The 24,792-nt window shown below is 44.9% G+C and overlaps 1 protein-coding gene across 1 annotated transcript; it reads right to left on the bottom strand.

Annotated features, from left to right (window-relative positions):
- Positions 1-1,675: 1,675 nt before the first annotated feature.
- LOC133922831 (uncharacterized) lies at positions 1,676-21,899 on the bottom strand. Its single transcript, XM_062368336.1, has 2 exons — positions 21,094-21,899; positions 1,676-2,028 (listed from the first exon to the last, which is right to left on the bottom strand). The coding sequence occupies exons 1-2, from the start codon at positions 21,631-21,633 to the stop codon at positions 2,014-2,016; spliced, it is 555 nt and encodes a 184-aa protein (XP_062224320.1). The 5' UTR covers positions 21,634-21,899; the 3' UTR covers positions 1,676-2,013.
- Positions 21,900-24,792: the final 2,893 nt, after the last annotated feature.

Genomic DNA, 24,792 nt, shown 5'->3' with positions numbered 1-24,792 from the left:
TGCAATAATTAAAAGATGGAGACAACAAAATAACAAGTTAAAGCATAGTTATCCGCTACATTCACTCGCCTTCACCGACGACGAATGCAGGAACTAGCTGCGTCCCAAAGCGGCACCACTGAACAAGTGCATAAATTAGCACCAAAATGCACTAATAGCAAAAGCAAACGGAGACACACTCCAACGCCCAGGAACCCTGCATAAGGCGATAACAAAAATAATGGAGAAACATCTACCGCTTGATTAGCACGACGGTGGGCAGGATACTCCTCTAGCTAGGTCGAGGACCAAAGAATGAAAGCCTGAGCTAAATCACAACGAGCAACACATTATTTTACCAATTACTCCTAATCTACTTATCCGATTTGAACAAGACTAGCAGCATAAAAAAAGATAACGATGAGACCTACAACTTCTATTTTAGGCTTATGGCTGAATTTAACAATGGTCTCAAATTCAAAATTAAGTTGCTGCACAAAACGGATCAATCAGAACACTAATACGATGATGGAATCGGTCGTTCCCAACTATCCATAAGCAACTAAAGACTAATTAGAAATCACCTTCACGACGAGAAACTTGAATCGACGACAAATGTAGCATTTTCCCGCAAAAACTCATCCTCTTTCCTCCTCCTCCTCCTCCTCCTTATTCCCTTCCTTTCTTCGTCTTCTTCTTCTCCTCCTCTATGCGCCTCCAGCCAGCTCCCTAGTTCGCCCTCCCCCTAACCATGGCTGGTCTGTGGCACACGGCGGTGACCGAGCAGTGAGCAATGGTGGTGTGGTGGCGGGTGGCAACTAGGGCTCTGAGGTGGAGCGGTCAGGCGGCAAGACAGTATAGGTGGGGATCGGGGTGGCAACCGATCCCATCTGACCTTATCTTTCTTATATTTTTTTTTCTTCTAACGATTCAGATTTATTAGATTGGTTGCAGCTTCACTGAGTGTCCAAACAAAACGTTAAATAGTAAAATAAAATTATCTCGATGAGATCTACGCACCCATAGTCTCCAGTCATCCATCCAAGTAACGGATAAAAGGTCAATTTTGCACTCTCACAGCCCCCTGGCCAACTTCTGGTTTTTGCAATTTTTGGTTATTACATATGCCCCGTGCACGGCTGCACGCGCGGCCGCGGCAGCGAGAGAAGCGTGGCCTGGCTGGTGGCTGTGGCAGGCTGGTGACGCGCAAACTACGCGCGGGGTGAGATCCCCTCGCTGACAAGAGGAAAAGAAAGCGCGGGTGGAACCGTCCAACATGGCACCACGGCTCGAATGCTCGATGCGGCGAAGGCAAAGCCGCGCGCGCTCACGGGAACTTTACGGGGAATCGCATCGGGCCGAGCAGGCAGCCCGGGGGTAACAACTGTGAGGGGCCGAGCAGGCTTCTCTTCTTCCCTGTAGCACTTCTGGTAAGCAGCGACGCCGGACGTACGCAAGGTCGGTCTCGATCACAGACTCTCCCAGATCGTCAGATCCTTTGTTCGTCTTGCTACTTGCTTCCAACCAAACAGCTTAGTAAACCACAACATTGTCGAGAGGAGCATCCGGCGCGTGTGTTTGCGCGACCTAAGATCAACAACAAATGGGTTCCATCGCTCTGTAAAACCTAAGAACATGCGTGAACCCCATCCTACGCATGGAAGAGATGAGAGCCAGCTGAACGGAGAAAACAAAGAAAACAAAATAATAATGTTGATTCCCTTAATCGAAGGGTCCTCGTGTCTGGAAGGTTTTTCTTTTGTCAGTGAACTCGCATAGACAAATCTGGTTGATTACTTCGGGTTTTGGCCCAGCCATCAGCCTATCATCATCACCCAAACACTGCGGGACAGGCACCAGATATTCCTATATATAATCCTACTCCCGCTACGACCACCAGCAACAAATAACATAAACCAATTGCAAACCAGACCTGATCTCATCTATTAGCATCCTATGCAAAGCTTCTGAAGACCAAGCGTAGTGTGTACCAGTTCTAAAGACAGTATTACCCGCATCAAATTTGCTTCATGCTCACCCAAATGGATACTGTAAATGCAAAGAAGAAATGGAGATGTGGTTAGTGCTCCCTGCCATGTGTTAATAACATAGGAAATGACGAGAGATAATTCAAGAAAAACGCTTCAATCAATTGTACAATACAAGATCAGAAAAGCGAAGATCCAACAAGCTAATGATCACTACCAGTTTCAACATTTTCAAGTGAGATTTAGAAGTTGGTAAAGTAGCCCTAATATAGATTTTACAAGTTGGTAAAGCAATGTTGATTTGCAAAGAGGCTGCTGTCCGATGTTAGCACAGAAAATATTCAATCCTTGCTACCGGGCAATATCAAATGTCAATGTATGTTGTTCTTTCAAAATTTGATCAGAAACAGCTCATAAAAGATTTCAAATTTCTACAAACCAGAAACAAGAACACAGCGGCGTGACAACCCTGATACAGCGTGCAATGCATATCACTTCGTTTTCTTTTTAAACGATTCTCAGAAAAGTTGCTCGATTGATAACTTCTGATCAACACCATACAAAAAACAGTCAAACTAAATCTGAAAATACAGTCAACTTGTTGAATGAAATCATATGCACGAACAGATAGCTGATACAAAACTTCATGAAGCAAGTGAGCTACTTGTTCAAAATATTCAACAAATGTGAGGATAATAAATAGTAAGTGGGCCAATGGTTAAATTAAATTGCTCAGCTGTCCTAGCAGTGCAAATGTACCTTCCGTGGAAACTGAATTTGAACATACAATGCTATTTTTTGTTATATCATGTTGACAATTGGCAAACTCGATATGCAAATACTTATTTAAAAGTAAGGATACCTGGTCATCAACATGCGTATCTAAGAAGAGACACAAGATTTTTATACAGGATCATGCCTCCCTTAGGATATATAATAATCATATATCATGTCTTATCTTGATTAATCTCAGGAAAAAACATTACAACAGGGGGATTGTCTATATCTAATTCGCATGCTCTCAGTGAATTCTCTCGTGTTCTAGTTCTGAAGCCCTTATTGGATGTATTCATTGTAGACCAACGCTGTCATGGATCTCAATGGGTTTTTTTTAGTTCCTACTCGACTAGGCTTGCTCTGTTCTCGTGATCCGTCTCCTTGCTAGCTCGGTGGCCAAACGAGCTGAACTAGAGCTAGCTCACAAGCGGCTCGGTGGCAGTCGCTGGCCCATCAAAACGCCAGGAGCGAAGCGATGCGCCCATGTCCGACTAGCTAGGTGGAGCTTAGTAGCAGACCATGTCCTAGAGCATCTTAGCGGCAGCCGACAGGTCCCATCCCCTTTGACCATGTCCTAGAGCATATCGTCGTACTCCTCCGAGCTCCATCCCCTTCGAATCTTCAATCGACGGGCCCGCGTGCCTGGCCGCCGCCTACCCGCCGGTGTCGCCGCCCTCCCATTGAGATGGAGATGGGCAAGACAAGGAAGGATTTACGGTTCCCCTCATGCACTCTCGTCCCTGATGGCAAAGTTGAGTAGCACAAGGAGCGCGGCCTCCCCGGCCTCGGGGGCTCCAGAGCGGAGCATGGCAACGAGCGGCTCTGTGGTAGCAGAGCGCTTGCGACGGAGCCCGGCTGAGGCCCTGGTGAGCCTCTGCACCTCCCGTGTGGCGTCCACTTCCTGCGTGCGCACCAGGTCAACGAGCTCCCATAGCGTCACCGCCTCGGACGACCGCTCCACCGCCACCAGCGAGGCTCCCCGGAAGAGCATGCCGCCCTTTTGTAGTCCCATCGATGCCCACCCATGGCCATCATCTCTTCGCCCAGCGCTGCCGCCCGCACACCACCCACACCGCCCACCCGCCCGTGGCTGCCGCTCACCAGTCAACACCCACCCGTGGCCGCCATCTCTCCGCTCAGCGCCGCCGCCAGCTCGCCCATGGCGATCACCCGCCTGGCACCGCCGCCATCCCGCCTCCTCTCTGCACGTGGCTGCACACTAATTTGGGTCTCACCTTGGCTCGCGAACCAGCTCGAGCTGAGCCTATTTTTCAGCTTGGCCAGGCTCGACTCGCACAAAGGCGAGCTCGTGCGCGCCGAGCCCTCATTTCCACCCCTAGTCTTGAGCTTTTAGCATTTAGATTATAGCAAAATTCACTCCTTTTTTTAAAAAAAAGTAACACAAAATCGAGGAAATATATATTTGAATATATATATGTACATATTCAAAAAGCGTTGAGTTAGTTTATTTGCCTTCTTGATTCTTTGCGTGGAGATTTGAATTTGAATGTCTCTCAAATTCAATTCTAATTTGTAGATTCAAATTCAACTGAATCCAAAATCAGATCAAATTCTGTCAAAATTCATATACTTCGAGATCAAACCCCCTCCCCCCCAAAAAAAATTAGGGCCTCAAATCCAAATCTAAATTCAAATAAATCTATTTGAATTAATACTAAACCCAATTCTAATAGCAAATCCTTTTCCTTTTCTCTAGACTAAACCTCCCTTTTTTTCTTGGCCCAACCAAGCCCCTCCCCTTTCTCCTCTGCGCACATGGGCCGTGATGCCCACATAGACCAGTGCAGTGTGAAGCAACCCAGTCGCGCCCCCTCTCCTCCCTCACCGCCACATGGACCCCACCTTCCATAGGCATCTCTCACATCTAGCTCCACCCGCACTGCACCTAGTCGTGCCGCTTTCCGACCAATTCAAAGCACGGCGACTTCCGTGCCCTTTTCCTCTCTCTGCTCTCAGCGCGCATGCACTAAAAGGTCTATCAACGCACGACTTTGTGGCAAGCTGTACGCGGATGGTCGACGGCTGCGCTGCCACACGCCGCACCTTTCCTGGACAGCGCTGCAATCCAACACTAGGCCATCGTCCTATTCATCGAGAGGCCAAGCCGCACCATCTCACTGCTGCCACACTCTTCCCCCTCTCCCTTTGTAAAATAGGAAGCGCAGCCCCCCTTTTTCCTTTCTTCCCCAAATCTGCTATCGTCGCTTTGAGCCACCATCCCAAGTTGTGTTGCTGCTTCGATTCGCTAGCCGCCATCATAGAGCTCGTAACTGGGAATGTGAAGGAGATGTGGGGCATGCATGGATTCGTGAGGAGCCTGGGGAACCAAAGCTGAGCCAACATCATTGCCGTTGAAGCTTCTCATCGTCGGCCATCCTTCCCTTCCGTGCAGACGCTAGTTAGCCCCCTAGTTCCTCCTGCTTCCCCCTAGGTAGCACGTATTTGTTTTTGTGTCCTGCCTTCGAGCGGCATGGGCTGGCCGTGGTATTTTTCCATGCCGCCACGGTGTGGTTGCCGCAAGAGCCCTCGCCCCCTCTATTGATCCGGCCTTCACGCCATGGAAGCGCTTGAGAGGTCGTAGGAGTAGGATTGCAGGTGCCAGAACCATATTAGTTTATTGGAAGTGTTGCCCAATTCCTTGGCCATCGCCATCAGCTCTGGCCACCATCTAATGCCACTCCGATAGCCAACCAATGACGAGCCCTAGCAAAATGGAATCCCTGTCACGCGTAGATGCCCGGCCCACAACCCTTGTCACGAACCAGGGCCAGGAGCTCAACTCCGGCAGGGTTTGGCCATGGCAGCGCAGCCCAACCCAAGCAGGCCATGGATCGGCCCGCTAACGGCACTACTAGGACGCTGAAAGCCTCTTCACCTGTGGGTCGGCCTCCTTCCCTCAGCCCACTGGCCCCATCGGCCCGAGGACATTTTCCCTAGTGGGCCACTTTCGTGCACTCTGGCCTAGGCCTAGATCTAGCCAACACCCGAACCCTGTACAGTCCAACCTAGTCTGAACCAGTGGGACCCACATAACACTATTTAGTGGGAGCCACCAGTACTGTTCAGTGAGACCCACCTATGGGCCCACTTATGAATAGTAACATTTTGGAATTTTTGGATTTAATTTTAGATTAATCTTCCGGGAGTTGTAACTTTTCTATTCTGACTCCAATTTTTATGATTCTTTTGCCTAAATTCATCTAAATTCGAGATCTATCTTTCTATCATAGAGTGATTTCCATTATTACTCATTTGATTTTCTATTTGGGGTTATTTAATTCTTCAATATCATGAGTCATCATTAATCGTAATCACGCTTTGCATAACCGGAAGATTTCATGGAGGAACCGGAGAATCCTAACTTTGACCAAGGACTAGATGAAGACTTCGAGGGAGGCAAGTCATGTCTCCTTGATCATTTTGAACCCAAGTTTTAATAATCTAATTGATCAACTTAAAACTTAACTTATCTACTTCAAGTACTTGCAGTAGTTAATTCCTATCAAACAATTGTCATACTATAAAAGTCATTACCAATAATCCATATCACCCTATGATTACATGTCATTATCTATATTAACATCGGGCGATGCATTGATATCTAGCATGCTTATGATTGAATACATCTCTTCAGAGATGTCTCCAATGGAATACATCTCTTCGAATATGTCGCTTGATTGAAATATCAATTCATCTCATATACCATGAATCTTTGATGATTGTGGAATTCTTGATATTGTGTGGGATATAGCGGGTGGTGCGTAGAAAGGGTGAAAACGTTTTGGTGGGGGCATGTAGAGTACTTCTCCGATGAGGATGCTCTTAGGGGCTTGAGTTACCTACGTGGTACATGTTGCCAATATTGAAGATGCTTGCCCCGGCTGCATAAAGGATCGAATAATTGCGATGTCATCCTAAGCCACCCCAGTGCAACCATGCATCCTGTTATGGGTAGGATTTGACTTTTCTCTACCCACTAAGCTGGATATTTTACTAGGAGGTCAAGGGAGCAATAAGAACCCAAGCATCTATCAGGTGCTTCGCGGGGGTGTTTATTGAACCAGACTCTTTACAAAGTTCAAGGTGGTACCCTAGAATCCCTTATGTAGGCCTGGAGTACTTGGAGTGTCTCATAGTATAGTCTGGCAAAGAAGGGTGATTGAAGCATCTCGGTATAATTCGTTCCTCCGCTAACAGCGGTTTGAGGCTAAGCATATCGTGTGGGTATAGTGTACAACCTCAGCAGAGTGTAAATCTATTCGAATAGCTGTATCCACGATCATGGACATGCAAAGTAATGACTTCACTTGGTTGGAGTCAGGGCGTGTGTATTTTTGATGGGTGAGTGTGTGGACTAGATTTTGTATGATGAAGTTGGCGGATTGATCTGCCAGGAGCTGAGTGATACTATAGGTACACTGGACACATTGATAGGAACTGTGGAATGTGGTATAGCCCCTCACAGGACCAAAAATGCCAGATATATCTTGTTACCTTGTTTAAATTCAAAGTTAACAGTAGAAAATATAAATAGATATATGCATAAACTAATTTAACCTTAAAACTAAATCGTAAAGCTTTATCCTTGAGTTATCCCGTATGCATCTATCAAGCCCTTAAAATAATATAGGACTTGTTGAGTAACTTCCATACTCATTCTTGCTATCATGCAGATGAGCTGGATGTCGACTTTGCAGGAGATGAAGGCACAGATGAGTAGATTTAGCGGCCACGTTCGTACCCGAGCAACATGCAGCTTTGACTTGTTATTCAAATGTGGGTTCGTTGGCCGATTTGCTAGGTTTGTAATGTACCGTATGGTTTTAAGACCTTTTGTACTCATGTAACCTTAATCTCATTATATACAATATTTGTCTATGATACCACAAATATTGTACTATGTGTATCAGCTACTTGATATAAGGATTGATACAGGAGGCATAGAGATAGTTGGACGGGGTCTTACAAGAGTGGTACCAAAACCATGCTTGACTGTAGAACATGACCTTAGGATAGATGTGTATGTTGACTGCTTAGTTAGTAAAAACTATACTATGAAAACTTCTTCTGTACACCCTTCACTGTCTTTTGCTTACCCTCTACCTTGTTGCTTTTGAAAAACTATGTTCTTCTGGTTCTAAGTTGTTGCTTTTCTCTGACAGATAGAAGACAGGGTCTAGACTACGTTGTGTTGTCTGAGAGTTAAGGGCTTTTCCCAGTTGTTGTGCGAAGCGTTATGTCGGTTAGGGTACACTCGGTGTCCAGAGTACTCACGGCACGAGTATGACAAGGAAGGCTCTCGCAAGTGACAAGTGTATCTTCAGATCTTTGAATGCGAGAGTAACCCAAGCTAGCAACCATGGAGAGTCAACGTCATCGGTATAAGGTACTTCAACACGTACCAGCAGGTAGCCTACGAGGCCTTTCAGGACTTGTCCAGGAGACGCATCAGTGATGTGGCACACGCTCCCATGAGGCACTTCCTAGTTGTAGATAGCTCACGTGCCGCTTGATGTGATCGTATGGATGCAATGGGAGTTGAGAGGACCCACAAAGAATGGCAGAGGGCAGTGAGGAAGCATTGCAGAGAGATTACTAGGTGGAATGCCCAAGATGGCTCCCGTGTCAGACGGACTGCTTGGAAGAGCACCCTCAGGTTACCTCCGAGCCGGACCTTCCACATTGTCATATTAGGTGTTCTACTACTACCAGTATGTACTGCAGCAGACATAGCAGAGGGCAAGATCGGCCCTACACCAATCCTAGCCGCCAAAGGAGGTCTAGTGCATGTAAAGCTGATCGAGGACAAAGAAATGGCACTAGCAGCTGACAGCTCTGAGGAAGAGGGCGCTAGCAAGCGCAAGCTCGTTAGAGACCCAAACTATGACGGATTCTCCGACCCTACTCCTACCCCGTCACTAGTAGGGACCTCCACACTGGTTGAGTCAGCCACCGACGCCGCCACTGATGGATCTACAGCCGACACTTGACGATGACGCATCATGATGAGTTAGTAGGAGTAGGCCTTTTAGTAGCTTTTGTTGCAAATAACAATGTAGGTTGATGCTCCATAAGCATGTTTTTGCTGTCGTATACTAGATCCGAAAACTTTTGTAGTAGACCTAGGTTTGTATAACAATATATGTATGTTTGTGCTTTGTGTGTTATGCTGCTTCTTAATGTCTCTTTGATTGTGTGCTTGGCAAGGTTGCCCTTGTGTTCTATCTCACTTGCCCCCATCTTATAGCTTCATACCTCAACTCTTGCTTTCTCTCTTATCCTTGGAGAACAGATGGAGCAAGCAAGACAGTCCTCTCGTATTCAACAGCAACACCAAAGGATCCTCACCAACATAGCCTACGAGGGTGAAGCCGAAGTGGAATTCATGAGAGTAAGAGGGAGAGGCCGTAGAGGCCATGGGGGCGAGGTGGCCGAATAGGCCAACAGGGCTAAAGGGGACGAGGTAGAGCCACTAGAGGCCGAGGCATAGGAAGAGGCAAAGCTGCTAACAACCAACTCAGTCACGAACCAAGTGAACAGGAAGAGTATATGGAGGAAAATGAGGCTGAGAAACTAGCATGAGGACTAAGAGTCCAGACAAGAGGAGGTCCAGCAAAACCTCCACAGCAACCAGAGGACACAACTACCCCCACCACTAGCTAATGACCTAGTGTCAGAATGGCCAATCTGACCCGCCTGATGGAGGCCATAACATAGGGAGCAAATACAACCAAGGTTATGGTTTTGGACCCCCAGTGCAAGATGACAAAATTCATGAGGATTAAGCCTCCAACGTTTGATAGCACCGAAGACCCATTAAAGGCTAACGACTGGCTTAGGGTCATCACTAGGAAGCTTAATGTCATCCACTCTGAAGGTCGAGATAGGGTGAACCTAGCAACTCACTAGGACAGTAGCGAAATAGTGGGAGAATTATTGTGAAGCCTCAGAGGACACTGAAGCCATCACTTGGGAGGAGTCCTGCGAGGAATTAAGAAAATATCATGTGCCAGAAGGAACCATGGAGATGAAGGCTGACAAGTTTTATAGCCTGAAGCGGGGGTCCAATGTCAGTGAACCAGTACATCAGGAAGTTCATCAGGCTTTCCTGCTATGCACCCGAGGATGTGTTAACTGATAAGGAGCATGATCGCTTGAAGAAGGGACTGCATCGCGGCTTGTATGTCCAGCTAGTACATGTCATCTATCCTGATTTCAACACCTCGATGAATAAGACAATCCTCTGCGAAGTCATGCACCCATAGAAGTTGAGAGAAAGAGACAATTCCCCGACCAAAGTCCGAGGCAGCAAAAAAAATCGATTCTAGAGGAACATACCTGGCTCGCAACAGAGAACCCACTACCAGCAATGGCAGATTATGAAGTATCAGGCTCCAGGATCCACATCCCGCCCAGCGGCACCAGCCTACCGCAATTCAAATACAGGACAGTCCCAACAGAGTAGCACCCTAACACCAGTAGATGCGTAGAGAGCATACTATATCTGCAACCAACCTAGCCACTTCATGAGAAACTCCCCAATGTTGATAGGAGCAATGCTCTAGCTCGTTCTAATCCGCAGGCAACTTCTAGAGTCTCAGCAGCAGGAACAGGACAATGAGGAAGCCATTTCGCATGATAGCCACGGAGGACTTCGTAGACCTTAGGGCAAGGCTGCGTGAACCACATTTACTCGCAGGAAGCTTAGGAAGCACTAGTTATACTCGGCAAGTTCCCCGTTAAGTTTGTTGTGCTGCATGAGTTGCAAACTGTTGTGCTTAAAAACCCTAAGTTTATCATCTTGTATCACCTAGAATGCCTCTAGGTTAAACTCCTTTTAAGTGGGATAGAGTTCCTCGCGAACCTAGTGACTTTGAAATCGGATAGAATAGACGTCATCCTTGGTATGGATTGTTTAACCAAGAATGAGGGCAATATAGCTTGTGCTAGTAGAAAGGTTACCCTGATCAATCATGAAGGAATCAAAGTAGAATTTGAGTCTAAAGGATCCAAATCAGACCCTATGGTATGTAACATATCTACCAAGTAAATAGAAGATGTGACAGTAATATGTGAATACCCAGATGTATTCCTAGATAAATTACCTAGTATGCCACCAAACCGTGACATAGAGTTTATTATTGACCTCTTAACTAGAACATTCCGATTACCAAGAGACCTTATAGAATGGCAGTAAATTAACTGGAAGAATTAGAGTAGATTACAGAATTACAAGAAAATGATTTAATCAGACCTAGTTCTTCACCATGTGGATCACCAGTTCTATTTGTACAAAAGAAAAATAGGAGCCTTAGAGTGTGTATTGATTACCGTTCATTGAATGAGCTGACCATCAAGAACAAGTACCCACTATCTAGGATTGATGATTTGTTTGACCAGCTGAAAAGAGCCATGTACTTCTTTAAGGTAGACTTGAGGCTAGGTTATTACTAACTAAAGATTAGAAAAAGTGATATCCAAAAGACCGTATTTGTGAGAAGATACAGATTGTATGAGTTTACGGTCATGTCATTGGACTAACAAATGTCCTAGCATAGTTCATGAATCTGATAAATAAGGTGTTCATAGAAAAACTTGACCAATTTCTGGAATTATTTATTGATGATATTATTACCTATTCAAAGAGTGTCGAAGAGCATGATTTGAGAGTAGTTATGGAAAGGCTAAGAGCACATCAACTCTTTGTTAAATTTAGCAAATGTAAGTTTTAGCTTCGAGAAGTGGCATTACTCAGACATGTCCTAATAGCTGAAGGTGTGTCTGTAGACCCTTCGAAGGTTGAGGCAGTAGTTGACTGGATGCAATCGACCAATATCTTGAAAATCAGAAGTTTTCTAGGGTTGGCAAGATATTACTACAAGTTTATTGATGGATTTTCAAAATTGGCTAGGCCAATCACCAAGATTCTTGAGAAAGACACCAAATATGAGTGGAATGAAGCCTGCGAAAAGAGCTTCTATGAACTGAACAAGAGATTAACTACCGCCCTAGTGCTAAAGTTATCAGATACCCAGAAGGACTTCGTAATCTATTGTGATACATCCCGTCAAGGATTGGGCTATATTTTGATGTAAGGCAGCAAGGTTGTGGTTTATGCATCCAGCCAACCGAAACAACATGAACAAAATTATCCAACTCATGATTCTAAATTAGCAGTTGTTGTACACGCACTTAACATCTGGAGACACTATCTTATTGGAAATAAGTGCGAAATATATAAAGATCACAAGAGTCTTAAGTATATATTTACTCAATTACATTTAAATATAAGGCAACAAAGATGGTTGGAATTGATAAACGAGTACAATCTATGTATCCAGTATCACCCGGACAAGGCTAACATTGTGGCTGACACCCTGAGAAGGAAAACTTACTATCATAATCTACATGTAATGGAATCAAGGCCAAAAATATTTGCAGAAATGCAACAACTAAACTTGCACATGGAAGCACAAGACAAGTTCACACTCTGGCGGTAAATCCAACACTAGAGGATAAAATCTGTGAAACCCAGTTAAAGGGACAGGAGATTCAGGAAATAAAGAAGAATCATAGTCATAGATAAAGCACCAGGGTTTAGAGAAGATCCATAAGGAATTATGCGGTACAAGGATTGGATATGTGTACTGGATCAAGAAAATCTTAGGGAATTAATCATGGATGAAGCCCATAACTCATCCTATTCACTCCAGATGTACCAAGATTTTCATAGATATGCGGGCCAAATATTGATAGTCAGGAATGAAGGTAGACATAGTAAGATTTGTCGCTAGATGCGGCACTTATCAAAGAGTCAAAGCAGAACACCAAAGACCTGCAGAATTACTACAATCATTACAAATCCCAATATGGAAGTGGGATAAAATTGGTATAGATTTCATAGATGGATTATATGGATCATAGTGGATCACCTGACTAAAGTAGCCCACTTCATATCTGTTAAGACGACGTATAGCGGGGACAAATTGGCAAAGCTATATATTGAAGATATTTTGAGGCTGCATGGAGTCCCTAGTAGGATCATCTCCGATCGAGGACCTCAGTTCACAGCATGGTTTGGGAAAATCTTGCACACTACCCTAGGAACTAAACTAGATTTTAATTCTGCTTACCGTCCGCATACCAATGGACAGACTGAAAGAGTAAACCAAATTCTAGATTATCTTCTAAGAGATCGTGTGTTAAGCTACGAGAGAGATTGGGAGAAAAGTCTAGCATTTCCTGAGTTCTCTTACAATAATAGTTTTCAAGGTAACTTGAAAATATCGTCATTTGAGGTGTTGTATGGACGGAAAATATCGACACCCGCATGGCTCAGTGCCACGCACCACCCCTCTTCACCCTCATCGTCATGCAAACCCCACCTTTTAGAGCCATCTCCCACCTCCAGCTCTGCCCGCACTACACCTAGTTGTGCCACTTTTCAACGCATTCAAAATGCGGCAATTCCCGTACCCTCCCTCTCTCTGCACTTAGTGTGCGTGCACCAAAAGCTCTAACAACACGGGACTTCATGGCATGACGTACATGGATGGCAGTTCTCTCCTCCCCCGCTCTCTCCCTGCTCCCTGGGCTAGATACGGCCGACTGTGCCGGCTCGGCTGTGCTCTGGCCGGTGGGCTGCCACCGTGCACGTCCATCCTTATCTCCCCTCGATCTTATCCTTTCCCTCTCCAAAATCCAAACCACCCGATCTGATTCTTTCACGTAGGAACCCTATTCGCCGCTATAAAGGCCGAATAGGGTGCTCGCGGGATGGGGCGGGATTAGAGAGCTAGAGAGAAGGAGAAGAGAGATAGAGAGAGAGCCACCTCAGTCCCCTCCCCTGTCATCACCGTTTCTTGCTCGCCCGGAGCGCCATGGTGGTCGTCGTCGTTGCCGGTGGGTCTCAACAGTAGCCGCCCCCTTCCTCTCCTTCTTTCTGCTACAGGGGCACTGGTCGGCCTTCGGGTCTGTAAGCAGGTGTCGTCGGCCGGCCTTTGGGTCGCGTCTGAGCGTGAGCATGTGTCGCCGGCTGGTCTTCGGGTCACGTCCGTGTGTGAGCAGGGTCACCGGCCAACCTTCGGGTCGCATCCGTGCGTGAGCAAGGTCGCTGGCTAACCATCGGGTCACGTCCGTGTGTAAGCAAGTGAAGCCAGTCGGCCTCTTGTGCCGCGTCCGTGTATACAGGTGAAGTCGCCCGGCCTCTTGTGCCGCGTTCGTGCTATACAGGTGAAGCCGACCGGCCTCTTGTGCCACATATGTGCTATACAGGTGGTGGTCGACCGGCCTCTTGTGTCATGTCCGTGCAAAGTAGGTGGTGGTCGACCGACTTCATGCCGCGTCCATATAAAGCAGGTGACTGGTCGTTGCTTCGTGTCCACGACCATTGTTTGTGCTATGTTGTTGGTGATTCAGTTGTTCATTTGCTTGTTCTGGTGGTTCTGGCTGGCCCTCGTGTCGTGTCCATGGAGATATGTTGTGATTTGGCCGGCAGTGCTTTTTGCTTTGTGGTGGGAATCCGGCCGACCCTCGATGTTGTGGCCATGAGACATGTTGGTGATGAAATCCGGCTAGGCCTCTTGCATCGTGGCTGTGGAGACAGCGTGTGTTGTGATTTGGTGGCCGGCTGTGCTTTTGTCTTGTAAGCCGCGCGAGCACCATCGGGCCCTCTGGCCACGACAGTGTAGCCCGGTTGAGTAAGCCACTAGCTAGCCTACTGGCACTGCTCGATGGCCAAAGGCCTCTTCGCCCATGAACCGGCCTCCTTCCCTCAGTCCACTAGCCATATCAGCCCAACGCCATTTTCCCCGGTGGGCCACCTTTGTACACTCTGGCCTAAGCCCAAACCCGGTATAGTCTATCCCAGCCCATACCAGTGGGACCCACAAAACATTATTCAGTGGGACTCACCAGTTATTGTACAGTGGGACCACCTATGAGCCCCAAACATGATAGTAACATTTTGAAATCTCGAATTAATTTTAGATTAATCTTTTGGGGGTCGTAACTTTTTCGTACTTACTCTGATTTTGATTATTCTTTCATCTAAATTTGAGATCTATCTTCTTACGGTAGTGTGATTTACATTATGACTCATTTGGTTTTTTATTTTGTGTTATTTTATTCTTCAATAGCATAGGTCGTCGTTAATTGTATTCGCGCTTTGCAAAACCGAAGGATTTCGCGGAGGAACCGGAGAATCCTGACTTTGACCAAGGACTAGAGGAAGACTTCTGAGAAGTCAAGTCCTATCTCTTTGATCATTTTCAACCCAAGTTTCAATAATCTAATTGATCAACTTAAAACTTAACTTATTATCGCATGTGTTGTATATTATACTATTTTAACTATTTGCAATAGTTAAATCCGATCAAACAATTATCATGTTTTAAAAGTCATTATCCTGAATCCATGTCACCCTAGGATTACATGTCGTTATCTATATTAATGTCGGACGACGTCTTGATATCTAGTACGCTTATGATTGAATACATCTCTTTGAAGATGACACTTCATTGAAATATCAATTCATCTCATATACCATGAATCTTTGATCATCGTGGAATCCTTGATAGTGTTGGACCCCACATGGACCCAACTATCCAGCACCTTCTCTCACCTCTAGCTCGCCTCTGTCGCATTATTCTTAGTTGCCACCGCCTTTTCCCCGTAGTCAAAGCGCCGATGACTTCCGATCATCCTTTCCTCAACCCCCCTCTCTCTCTCTCTCTCTCTCTCTCTCTCTCTCTCTCTCTCTCTCTCTCTCTCTACTGCCAGCGCACGTGACCCGGGAGGGATAGCCTGATGCGTTGCGACTTTTATGTCCACCACACGCAGATGGCCAGCGGCCGCGTAGCCACGCACCGCGGGAATTCTGCTAGCCGCCCCTTTCTATGCACCGAGAGCACGAGCTAGCGCCACCACCTTCTGCTTCCCCTCTCCCTCTATAAAATGGCATGCCGGCCTATTTTTTCCCTTCTCCCCCATTTGCATCATGCACCGCCGCTGCAACATCGTCACCCCCTCTCCCCAAATTCGTCGTCGCTACTGCAACATCGTCACCACCTCTCCCCTGTGGGCAGCCGAAAAGCATGTGGAGCTTGCCATCCACCTGGTGCAACACTTCTTCATCCAGATGCCGAGAGGGAGCACGACAACACAAAGCCGAGTTTGCCGCCGCCACCACTGCCACATCCCTTCACCGCCAGCCACCACACCCTCTCTTCGCACGCCGGTGAGCATCTCCACTCCTTGATGCCCCCTCCCCGTAGCTTGTTAGGTTGTTTGTAACCCACCTTCGCGCAACAGAGGTTGGCCGTGGGATTTTTTCCCACGTCATGATGTGGTCACCGCCAGGGACCCTAGCCCCTCTCTATGCTGACCGTCGTGCTGAGTAGTTGTAGGTTAGTCTAGGGAAGCCTATAGGCGGATCAAAGTGCACAAATCGCGGGGAGGTGCTACTCAATTCTTTTATGTCACCATCCCCATCACCAACAGACATCTAGGAGGGCTTCGGCCGCCGCCTACTGACGATGAACACCAAAATGGAATCCTCGTCACGTGTATATCCTCGGCCAACTAGTGTTGACCAAATTTGCCGTCGTTTAGCCAACTCCAGCGAGCTTCCCTATGAAGCACCGCCATGATTCCTCGTTGTCGTCCCTTCTCTGCTCCGCTCCGCCCGGCGACTGTGTGCGCGCCACTAGACCCTTAGCCACGGTAGCGTGGCCAACTGAGTAGGTCGTGTCTTGGCTAGCTAACGAGCCGGCCTGTGGGCCCAGCTCAAAGGCCTGAGGCCATTTGGCCATGTGCTAGCCTCTTGCCTTAGTCCACTAACCAATCGGCCCGAGGTTGTTCCCCGATGGGCCGACTCAGTGCACTTCAGCCAAAATATTTTATAGCCTAGGCCCAAATCCAACCCTAGCCCAGTACTATCCAATGGGCCTCACCTGTGGCCTAGGCCCAGAGATTTCTCGATTTAATTTTAGATTAAATCTTTCAAGAGTCATAACTTCTTCATTCTGACTCCAATTCTAGCAATTCTTTTGCCTAAATTCATCTAAATTCAAGATATATCTTTATATCACATTGTGATATCCATTAGGATTCATTTGGTTTTACATTTGTTGTTATTTGATTCTTCTAGCTTTGGTAGTCGTTAATCGTAATCGCGCTATGCAAAACCAAGGGGAATTTGTGGAGGAACCGGAGAACCCTGACTTCGACCAAGGACTAGAGGAAGACTTTTGAGAAAGCAAGTCCTATCTCCTTGATCATTCTGAACCTAAGTTTCAATAATCTAATTGATCAACTTAAAACTTGACTTATTATCGTATGTGTTGTATATTATGCTATTTCAACTGCTTGCAGTAGTTAAATCTTATCAAACAATTGACATGCCTTAAAAGTCATTATCCTAAATCCATATCACCCGGTGATTACCTGTTGTCATCTATATTAATGTCGGATGACTCATTGATATCTAGTATGCTTAGGATTGGCGACATCTCTTTGGAGATATCACCTATGGAATACATCTCTTCGGAGATGTCGCTTCATTGAAATATCAATTCATCTCATATACCATGATTTTTTTTATGATTGTAGAATCCTTGATATCGTGTGGGAGATGGCAGGTGGTGTGTAAAAAGGATAAAAACTATTTTGGCCGAGCCATGTAGAGTAGTCCTCCGGTGAGGATACTCTTGGGGTCTTAAGTTACCAACATGGTACTCGTTGTCAATCATTACGCTATCATGCTAAGACACCCTAGTGCAACCATGCGTCATGTTACGCGCAGGGCTTGACTTTTCTATCTCCCGACCAAGCTGGACAATTTACTAGAAGGCTTGGGGAGTAACGAGAACCCAAGCGTCTATTAGGTGCTCTGTAGGGGTGTTTATTGAACCAGACTCTTTACAAAGGTCAAGGTGGTACCCTGGCATCCCTTATGTAGGCCTAGAGCATTTGGGGTGTCTCGTAGTATAGTCTGGCAAAGAAATGTGATTGAAGCATCTCGGTATAATTCGCTCCTCCGCTTGCAACGATTAGAGGTTGAGCATATCATGTGGGTATAGTGTACAACATCTGTAGAGTGTAAATCTATTTGAATAGTCGTGTCCACAGTCATGGACATGCAAGGCAATGACCTCACTTGGTTAGACTCGGAACGTGCGTATCCTTGATGGGTGAGTGTGTGGGCTAGATGTCCGTATGATGAAGTTGCTAGCTTGATCTACCAGAAACTTAGTGGTATTGTAGGTACACCAGACACATTGATAGGGACTGCGGAGTGTAGTCTAGCCCTTTCTAGGACCGAAAACCCTAGATATACATTGTTATCTTGTTTAAATTGTTTTAAAGTTAACAGTTGAGAATATAACTAGATATTTGCATAAACTGTTTTACACTTAAAACTAAATTGTAAAACCTTATCCTTGAGTTATCTCTTATGCATCTATCAACCTCTTGAAATAGAATACGACTTCCTGACCTTCCATCCTCATTTTTTATGTCATTTAGATGAGGAGTTGGATGTCGACTTTACAGGAGATGAAGGCACAGATGAGGAGTAGATTTAGCAGTCACGTTTGCACCCGAGCTGCATGTGGCTTTGGATTGTTATTCCGCTGTACTTTTGTTGGTCGGTTGGCAAAGTTTGTAATGTACCGTATGATTTTAAGACATTTTGTATTCATGTAACCTTAATCTCATTATATACGATATATGTTTGTGATACCACAAATGTTATATTATATGTATCAGCTACTTGATCCCGGAACTGATACAGGAGGCATAGAAGATCCAAGGACAGGGGTCTTACAGCTTCCATATAGAACACGATGAACTACCAGAAATAACGGTACATGTCTTATTTACCCACGAAGGTTATGAAACCTACCAGATCAGGTTAATGACATGTGTACGGCAGATACCATCTCCTAGGATATACCATATTTACAAAATATTCATAATTATATAATTTATTAATCCTCATCAGATCTTTTTAAAAATGTTTTATTCTCAACCCATCTCACGCCGGATCGAGTGTCATCTCTACCTTAGTTACTGAATGTGGGGGTAAGTCCTATCCCCTTCATAAATCATATTTTTCTAGCCCATCTCTCAAAAATGTATTTTTGAAGCACCATGTCTTGACAATATATTAACTGAACTGTGTACAAGATAAGTCATACATTTAGATTACATGAATGCCGAACTTCATCAGCGTTCCACATATTATCCAATAGGTTTTCATGCCAAAGCTTAGTTGACATGTATTTTGCCCTTCTTAACACTTTCTTAAGAAACTCTCCTCCCCATTTTGTTTAATTTCTAATATGCGCCACAAAACTCTTATTAGTTCAGTGTCAGCACAATAATATTCCAGTCTTAGTATCACAATGTCATTCTAATCAATTAGCAGCATCACACATGACATTCGGTTAAACAACTTAATGTCCAGTGGCTATCATAATGATTTTTAAGAATCTGGTTTTATTTTAGAGAGCACGGAAGCACTCTTCATTAAGAAAAATGTACAAAACTGATGGTACATTTGAATTTTATATAGCCTTCGTAACTCTCTGCATTTTAGTTTAAGTACTAAACAAACATGAACAGCCCCCCGCCCCCCCCCCCCACCCCACCCACACACACAAAAGGACGTTGCAAGTATATATAGAGCGCATGATTTAAACGCAAAGAGCGTGCATTTATAAGCTACATGAAGAGGTGCTAGCTCTGCTTAAGCAGCTTGACCAGCCACTAATATTTTTTGAACAGTGATGAAAATTTACTTATATAGCATGTGCAATATATTATGTGTTATAGTCCAACCAAGTATGTAGTACATGCATTATGAAGATACACGCTTCCTATATTTGTGCACAGATCTCCATTTCAAAAGAAAAACAGCGCGATTGTACATTTACAGAAGAATCAGACCAGAACAACATTCATTGAGAAAAATGAGATACAAGGACAAGAGATAATGGGAAAAACAAACAAATGATGTATGAAAGAATGCTATTTTAAGGGAAAAATCAACTTTCAGCATGTCATACAAAGCACATAAAAAAGGAAATATTTATCAATTTTCAGCATGGCACACATAACACATTCAAATGGAAAGGAGCAGTAGGATTGGGGACTGGAGAACAGTTAGCACAACCCATGGGCACACATGATCAAAGGCACACCTAACCAGTATAATCTTTGGGGATCGGTTTGTTTCACCAACATGTATGTGCATGTCAATTCTCGGTTAACTCTCATTGGCTTGCAACTGGGTTCGAATTTTAATCATTATCCCAGAATGAATGGAAGGCAAACAGAAGGTTGCGTTCACATATACCCAATGTTCCTAGTGAAATCATTACTAGGATTTTAGATCGTCTTGAGCTACACACAAAAGGTGAGCTTTTTACAATTGTTGCAGTTGACTGGCCATCAACGACGGGCCCGGCACATACTGATGATTATTTCAGCACTAATGTTTTTGCTTGTAAGCTAGGCTCCAATAGTCTTTTTCATGCCATAGCTAATGCAAGATAAAGAGAGCATAATGTGGTAATATCCATTATCCAAAGTGGGATACTGGGATTCGGATTCTAAATCAGCGTAAAGGGGGAAAACAGCTGAGATCACTACAGACTCTTCAGTAAAACTGCCCCTCACCCTCTTGGCCTGATCATTACTGGTGAAAGTTCTGGTTTTTTTGTCACTCTTGGTGATCAGGTCCTGTGCTCTATGCACGCTCATTGTTGAACGCCTGAACCGGTGTGTGCACACTGCACGGCTGCTTATATAGGCCGGGCCTCTAGTAGTCTGGTATTCCAACCAGTGGTGATGAATACTGATGATCCAGCAATCGCCAGCTGAACATGCCAAAGGGAGCACCACAGGGAAACAGGCGTCCTCCCAAGCCTCCCATTATGCAACAAGACACCATAAAATCAGAGAAGATTTTGAAAAGAAACCATATAAAAGAAAATCAGAGAAGATTTCGATCGCATGTCACTTTCAAGAAGCAAAACAGTAGTGAAGTGACTTGTTCGCAGCAAAATTATACAGAGAAAAGAACACAATAGCCCGGACAAATTACCCAAGTTTATCGCGTCCACAGTACCATACACACTCGTCTTGCTTTCTCTCAGGCATACGGCATGCAGCAGATTATGGCTTTTGAGCCGGATTGGAGGTCACTAACACGCACGCACAAATCTTAGCGGCACACCGCACATGCAATACGAAGAGATGCTCGTGTCATGCAAAGAGGGGGGCATGAGGCATGCGGTGGCGGGGGGTCGATCGGGTATCACACCTTGCTATGGGGGTGGTGGTCGTAGAGCAGCGTCGGCGGCGAGAACACCGCGTAGCTGTTCTCCAGCAGCTGCGAGCTGAAGCCGTCGTCATCGTAGTAGTACCCGCCGTACGGTGCGACCGTAGCGGCGTCGGGCTGGAGGTCCGCCGCGGCGCCGGGGCTGGCGACAACGGTGTCAGAAGACGCGGCCGCGCCACCGGAGCTGATCTCCTGCCCAGCGCCGTCGATGACGGCGACTGCGGCTGCCTCTTCGTCGGCGCCGGCGCCACCCTCGCCGCCTAGGTCTTCGGGGCTGTACTTGGACGGGTCGGCGTGGCGGCCGGTGAGCTCCTGCACGAGGGCGCGGAAGCCCGCCGCGCTGGTCTTGACGCGCATGGGATTGGAGATGTACACCACCTTGATCGGCTTCTTGCCCCCGCCCTTGCTGCCCCCCTTGTGCTTCCCCGACGACGTCGACGCGCCGCCGCTCCCGCTCCCGGGACCGGGAGCATTACCCCTGGCACTGCCCTGACGGTGCCGCCGCTGCTGGTGATTATCCATCGATCTCAGCTGCTCTAGTGGAGAAGCGGCGACCTGAGGAGGGCGAAGTGGGAGCTCGGAATGCGCAAGCGGAAGCGAGGGCTGCTACGTCTGCCCCCGGCCATGTAAGGTCAACCGAGTACTGAGGAGAGGGGAATTGGGCGGTGGGGGTGGCCGATGGCGTCGTGGAGGAGTAATGTTCCGGGGCTTAGTGAGGGAAAGGGACTCCCCGTTTCGAGGAGAGAGAAGGGGGAGATAGGCATGTGATCTAGAAGGGGCGATGCAGCTATGTCCACCAAAACAATTGTCTATGCATTTCAAGAAAAAACAACAATTCCATGGACATATGGATCAACCACTAGTATCAAGATTGTAAGGCTGTAGATGGAGTCTCGCTACTAAAAAGATGTCTTCATTTTCGGCTCTAAAATAATTTTTATTATTGATTTTGAAGTCAACAATGAGCAGCGAGCAGTGATAGTCTTAACCATCTGGACTCACAGTGAAGATGTTATCACTGCCGATTAAAACCTTTAGTTAACAGTGATAGTCAGTCATCACTACTAGACGGTAATGATAGTCAATGCCCGACTAGGCACCTCTCGCACGCGTGGAGTCGCAAGTTACAAGTCACGTGATTTTTCACTCGAAATACATGTACGTGCGTTTGTGGCTTTTGAACCCGGGATCACTTAGCTCGCACGATACGTCATTACCATCCCATCACAGAAGTTCTTGTTATAACAATAGCATATGCAATTATTTTGATCTCTTCTGTCTGAAACTTCAAATGATTATTTAGACATCTAAATGACTTCAAATAAAAAAAATCAACTACAAAAGTTATAGATCTCATTGAGAACTATAATTTACGTATAAAGTTTGTCACATCCAACTTCGTATGGAAATTATAATTTTTTAAGATAAGGTATCATCCATTATCATCGTCGGTTCGTAACATGGACCGACAGTGATAATAGGTATCACTGTCGGTTAGTAACACAGATCAGCAATGATACTTGACGAACTATCACTGCCGATTCGTGGCTAGAGTCGGCAGTAATAGTTAGCCCATCATTATCGGTTTATAAGAAGGACCGATAGTGATAGTATCACTACCGATTCATGGTTAGAGCCGATAGTGATAGTCAAGTTTCATTGGCGGTTCTTTTCGAATGCACTTTTTTTCACGTCACATTTCCTTAATCATGTCATGAAGCATAATCATATCATTTGTGCATCATTAGCATTATATTTAATTGTTAAGTTTTATTGATTGTTTGTTATTTCAATTAGTTTTTGATATTTGCTATGTATTTTCTAAAATACGTGACGTTAGAATTTCTCTTTTGGGGTATTAGAAAGGGGAGAGAAGAAATAGAATTTATATAGAATAAAATACTTCTCTCTCTTGCAAGTGAGACCCACCTTGACTGGCCCCACACCTCACCCTCTTTCTCACTCGGCTGCAAGGCAACAGCCCCACCCCTCTCTCCGAACTCTCTCTCTCTCTCTCACTCCCTCACTCCCAACTGGACAGCAAGGGGTAGCAAGAGCTGTTGCTCTCCCTCTCCCTCAAACTCTGATTCTCCCTCAAATCTCTCCTTTAAGCACAAGGAATTGAGGTATGCATGTTATACCACCATATTTCTCACCTCCTTAGATCTCTATACATCCAATTCGTTCTTGCATGCATGAAGTTTAATTTGAAGGATTTGCAACCAATTTCATCACTTCCCTCATCTAAAAATTTCAGCAGTTTGGTTCCTCTTCTCTGGGTTTTCTCTCCAAATTCTTTCCTCAACCGACGATCACAAACCTTGGCAAGGACCTTGGGTAAGTCTCCTAGATACCCATGGGGAGAATACACATTTTTAGTTCAGTTTTGGGTAGTTTTTGAGCTATGAACGTGTGATTGCGAAGCATTGTTTGTTCGTGTAGAAATGGAGCAAATATAGAGTTTGGATGTGATAGAGCTAGTGATTTGTTCTTTTGGAGTGGGTAATTGAGATCTAGAATCCTTTCATTAGTTCCAACACATATTTATCATCAATTTAGAGAGACATGCAAGTTGCATCGACTGACGAATCATCGAAAAACTCGTGTTCTGCTACAACCCGGATGTTCCGGATTAATCCAAGCAATTATTAACAGAGGACCACCACCCGGAGATTCATCCGAAAGTTCTGGTACCTAGAAGATCCGAGTTCAACCTAGACCCCCAAATTCTACTATTCATTAGGCATTTTTCTTTTTTTTACTTTGTTAATAGCTAGTAAAGTTCATAATTAATTTATACCAACTCTAAAAATCATGAGGCCAATTGTGCTAGCTCCATATGAGTATGAAATACATGTTAAAAATGTTGTAACTCCATAAATACTTTTTTATACTTAATTATTTATTTAAATATTTTTCAGCTTAATTAAATTACAATGAATTAATGCGATGTCCTAAATTATGAAAAAACTTGTACAATTCATATTATGATCAGTGCTATCTAGAAAAAATATACTTTAGTATAAAAGTGTTATTTAAATTATGAAGCTCTTTTAATCTTGATGGCTAGCTTAATTATGGTCCTTTTTAATAGACCTTAAAAAATCTTTTATACCATGATCTTTTGCATTTCAATTCATATGATTATTGTTGCATCATGTTATTTACTTAGTACATCATCTCTCGATATATTTTTATGGCATTTGGTTCATGTATCATAACATTTTGTCATGTTAATTGTGATGTATAATTCTTTCTTTTATCGATCAACAAACCAGAGAGCGATAGGGTGTTCTTTAGGTGGAACTTGATTGTGATATTGTGTGTGAATCACTTGAGCAAGGCAAGCATCTAAGCATGTTACACTCATTACTTTAGATCATATGTTATCTTTAATTTGATAACGTATGCTATATGTATGTCACGCACGATAGTTAGTCGAGGTCGATTTTTTAGAGTAGATCATAATTGTTGCATTACACTTCTTGGTATTGTTATCCTTTGATCCCTTATAACCCGGGGAATAGTTTTTAATGGTCTAATTTAAAATAAATATGTTTGTTTAGCAAGACCTAGGTCATCGGTAGAAGTCGAGCGGTGGTTCGATCATCGTTCGTGAGCATAGGGCTTATTTTTCTCACAAATACAATGATGATGATGTGATGTATAAGTCAGTGAGAA

Source organism: Phragmites australis, chromosome 1 (genome assembly GCF_958298935.1).
Source record: "Phragmites australis chromosome 1, lpPhrAust1.1, whole genome shotgun sequence".
Classification (NCBI taxonomy): Eukaryota; Viridiplantae; Streptophyta; class Magnoliopsida; order Poales; family Poaceae; genus Phragmites; species Phragmites australis.
The sequence above is the reverse complement of the archived record's forward strand: the minus strand, read 5'-3'. Positions and strand labels throughout refer to the sequence as shown.